The 3,300-nt window shown below is 47.0% G+C and overlaps 1 protein-coding gene across 2 annotated transcripts in view; it reads right to left on the bottom strand.

Annotated features, from left to right (window-relative positions):
* NEDD4L (NEDD4 like E3 ubiquitin protein ligase) overlaps positions 1 to 3,300 on the bottom strand; it is a 60,651-nt gene that overhangs the window by 15,031 nt on the left and 42,320 nt on the right. For both annotated transcript variants that reach the window (XM_031064429.1, XM_005429975.2), the window contains 4 exons: positions 2,359 to 2,490; positions 1,802 to 1,921; positions 979 to 1,176; positions 520 to 597 (listed from right to left, as the gene is read on the bottom strand). In XM_031064429.1, coding sequence (XP_030920289.1) covers positions 520 to 597; positions 979 to 1,176; positions 1,802 to 1,921; positions 2,359 to 2,490 — 528 coding nt within the window. The remainder of the gene's footprint in view (positions 1 to 519; positions 598 to 978; positions 1,177 to 1,801; positions 1,922 to 2,358; positions 2,491 to 3,300) is intronic.

Here is a 3,300-nt window from a genome sequence, read left to right as displayed (position 1 = left end):
TGTGTCAGCTTTCACACATTACTCTCTACCTTTAAGAGCTGGAAGTATTTTAAAAACAAAGCAAAGCTCTGCATTTGACATGTCTGTAAATCCCCATTATACTTTGATTACAAGTATGATAAAACTTCTGACATTAAATTGATGACTTGCTCTGCAAAATGTGGAGGTTTCATTGAAAAATCAAAATTTATTCTGATTTCTAAATGCTAGAATATGCTGGTGCACTGATAGAGCTTGCTTGGCACAATCTGCTCTGTTTTTGCTAAGCAGTGATTACGATTATCTAAAAGCACAGTCAGACACAGCCCAGGTGAGAGTATGCAAAGCTCAACACTTCAGTAGCACAGAAAAAGGCCATGAGTCAGGGCCTCCTGGGCTGCCTCTGGAGGGCCTGAGCCAGCCCCAGGGCACAGCAGGGCTCCAGAGCCTCCAAGAAGAGCTGCAGCAACCTGTGCCCAGAACAGAGCAGAGCCCTGGGACAGGAGGTGTAGGTTAGAACACAGGCACAGCATCACTTACAGGAAGAGGGCCCAAATCGTTGGGGTTCAGAGACGCTTTGGATCTCAAATGCACCGGAAACTTCAGCCGTGGATCCTCCTGGAACACAGGTATGCAACTGTAAATCCAACAGATCAAGGCAGATCTACAGAGTCAAGCACAGACTCTGGAAATCCTCCTATGTTATGTTACAGTTATTCTTTTCAGAGAATAAAACAAAACATTAGGATTTCTACAGTGCAATGAATAAGCAAGGGTAATGTAAGACCTGACTCCATTAAATGTGTGCTATATTCAGGGATATGCTTCAAAACCCATAGGCCTGTTCTTAGGATGCCTGCACTCTACAAGGGCTTTTACATGCACATGGACATTTTTGGCTCTTAAAAACAAAAAGACAAGTGCCATGCTGAAATAGGGGCATGCAGCAGGAAGACAGAGAGGGACCGTGGCCCCGGGCCTCGGCTGGAGCGCCCTTACCCAGGTGGTGGTCTTGGTGTTGTGGTCGATGAAGAAGGGGCGGCCGTTCGGGGCGATGCGCATCTCCCAGCCCGGGGGCAGGAAGCTCTGGGCCCCCTTGTGCTGCGGCTTGGGGGAGTTGTAGGGGGACGGCTGTGGGGACTGGGGGTTGGACAGGGTGTCCTTCACCGCCCTGCGCACCGGAGAGTCCTTCATGCCCTGCGCAGAGGAAACAGAACCATTGCACACACGGCACTCGGGGCTGCAAAACCAACCTAACCTGGCTTCACAGCAAATAGCTTTTCATTGCACGTGGAATTAATACCACAATTAAATGCTGGGACTGATTTACTAGAACTCAATTAGCTCTATCTGTGCCTTCTAACATGCTCAGTCTTTTGCTGTAAAGGACATGGTGTTCCATGCCTTCTTCTGCAATAACAATGCCCCCAGTATTTACACCTGACTGTACCTTCCTCTGGATGTGTCCACATTTCATTTTACCAAGGAAAAGACAAAAGCAGTGTTTTGTGCTTCAGAGGCAATACATCTCATTTACAAGAAAGCCTGTAAGTGCAAGGCTGTGTGAGTCACAGCTCTTCAGACTCTTAAGCATGAAGAGGAAATCTGAAGAACTGGCTCTCTTCAGCACAGCCATGAGTAGCTGAGACAAGAGTTTGAACCACACCACCACAAGTGAAACACGCACAGGCTTTGATCGGGTAGGGAGCCACTTCACCTATTCCTCAGCCCCGTCACAGTGAACGTCAGTCCCCAGCATTTGGGAAGACACTTAGAAGCAATGCAGGGAGGAGTGTGGGCGTGGGACTGGCGGGGGGCTCACCTCGAGCGGCGCTGACAGGGTGACGGTGGGCGAGCTCAGGCTGCGGGGCCGCCGGATCTGCGGCTCGCTCAGGTGGTTGCTGCTGCTCGTGCCCGGCCCCACCATCCCGTCCTCGGCGAGCTGTGCAGAGCAAGCCCAGGTCACAGATGTCACAAACACTGCCCACGTGCGGGACATGATAAAACTGATGGCGTTGTTATCAACACTACTGTTCTTAACCAGATTTCCTTAAAGGCCATGAAGTGTATTTAATGTAATTCCACTGGAAGGGCCAAGAACCTATGGTTCTATTAATGGCTCGAGCCAGCTTTCACATTTAATCCAAAGAACACATTTGCCTCCTTTTAAGAGCCCTTCTGCATCTCTGGAAACTCCTTCTCTTGCAGGAATCACCTTAACCCTGTGCCTTGACATAATTAAAAGTTATTGCAGCTTTTTATGATTCATGTGTATTGTCATGACAATGATTAGGATTATTTCCTTTCAATTTCAGATTTCTGGAAGCTGAATGCCCCTCAGGCAAGCCAAGTGCTGGCTCCCAGGGTGCAGCAGGGTACCTGCATGATGGGCCGTGTCCACGTTGTGGTCCGGTTGTTGTGGTTGACGTAGTAGGTCCGGCCCTTGGCGTCCTTGCGCTCCTCCCAGCCTGAAGGCAAGCCCGGCGTGGTGTGCACGTAAGCCACAGAAGGCTGCTCAGGCAAGAAATCATTGAATTCTTATTTTATAATTGATAAAAAACCTTTACATTTTAAACTCTTGCTTGTAAAAAAAAAAGCAACTTGTTAACTTACACTCTTCTTAATCACAACAACCATATGGAAAAATCCAGTTTCTGATTTAATTTAATTCAAGCTCTTTATCATGTGCCTTTGAATCAAATAATTTTTTTCTCCCAAAAGATCTTTTGGGTCAGTTTGACACAGATTCAGCAAACAGACAAGTTTATATGCCCTCAAACATTCTATTTTGTTACACATAATGACAAAAAGGAACTCTATGTTTTAGTGAGTTTTCCTTAAAAGGCTGAGTTTTTTTCCTTTTATCAGGATGGATAAGTAAGAGTTAAATAACCATAGAGTCAAGATCTCCCAAGTCCTGCTCTCTCTTCATTACCCCAGGGTATCTTGATTCAATTGCCAGAAACTACTGTGGGTTTAGAAAGTTAATTTTAACCATTTTGCTCTGTCACAAATGCTGCACTCAGGGCTTCTGTGTCCCAACGAACACCAGATAACCCCAAACTGAAGCCTCAACTTCAGCATGACAAAAACTTGTAGTAAAAGCTCCACAAGCTCCCTGTACTAAGAGCAACATACAGGTAAGGGAAGAGTCACATCCTGCTGCCCACAGGAACTGGCCCTGTGTGTGGCTGACGTTCTCTCGTGTCCTTCCTGTCCCCAAAACACCCAAGCATGAGTTCATAGACATGAGCTAGGAACTGGAACCAAGTGGGATGAAAGACCTGCCTAATTCAGAGGCTGAGACACTACAAGCTCTGG

This window comes from Geospiza fortis, unplaced genomic scaffold, assembly GCF_000277835.1.
Source record: "Geospiza fortis unplaced genomic scaffold, GeoFor_1.0 scaffold143, whole genome shotgun sequence".
Taxonomy (NCBI): Eukaryota; Metazoa; Chordata; class Aves; order Passeriformes; family Thraupidae; genus Geospiza; species Geospiza fortis.
Note: the sequence above shows the minus strand (reverse complement) of the source record. Positions and strands in the feature narration are given on the sequence as shown.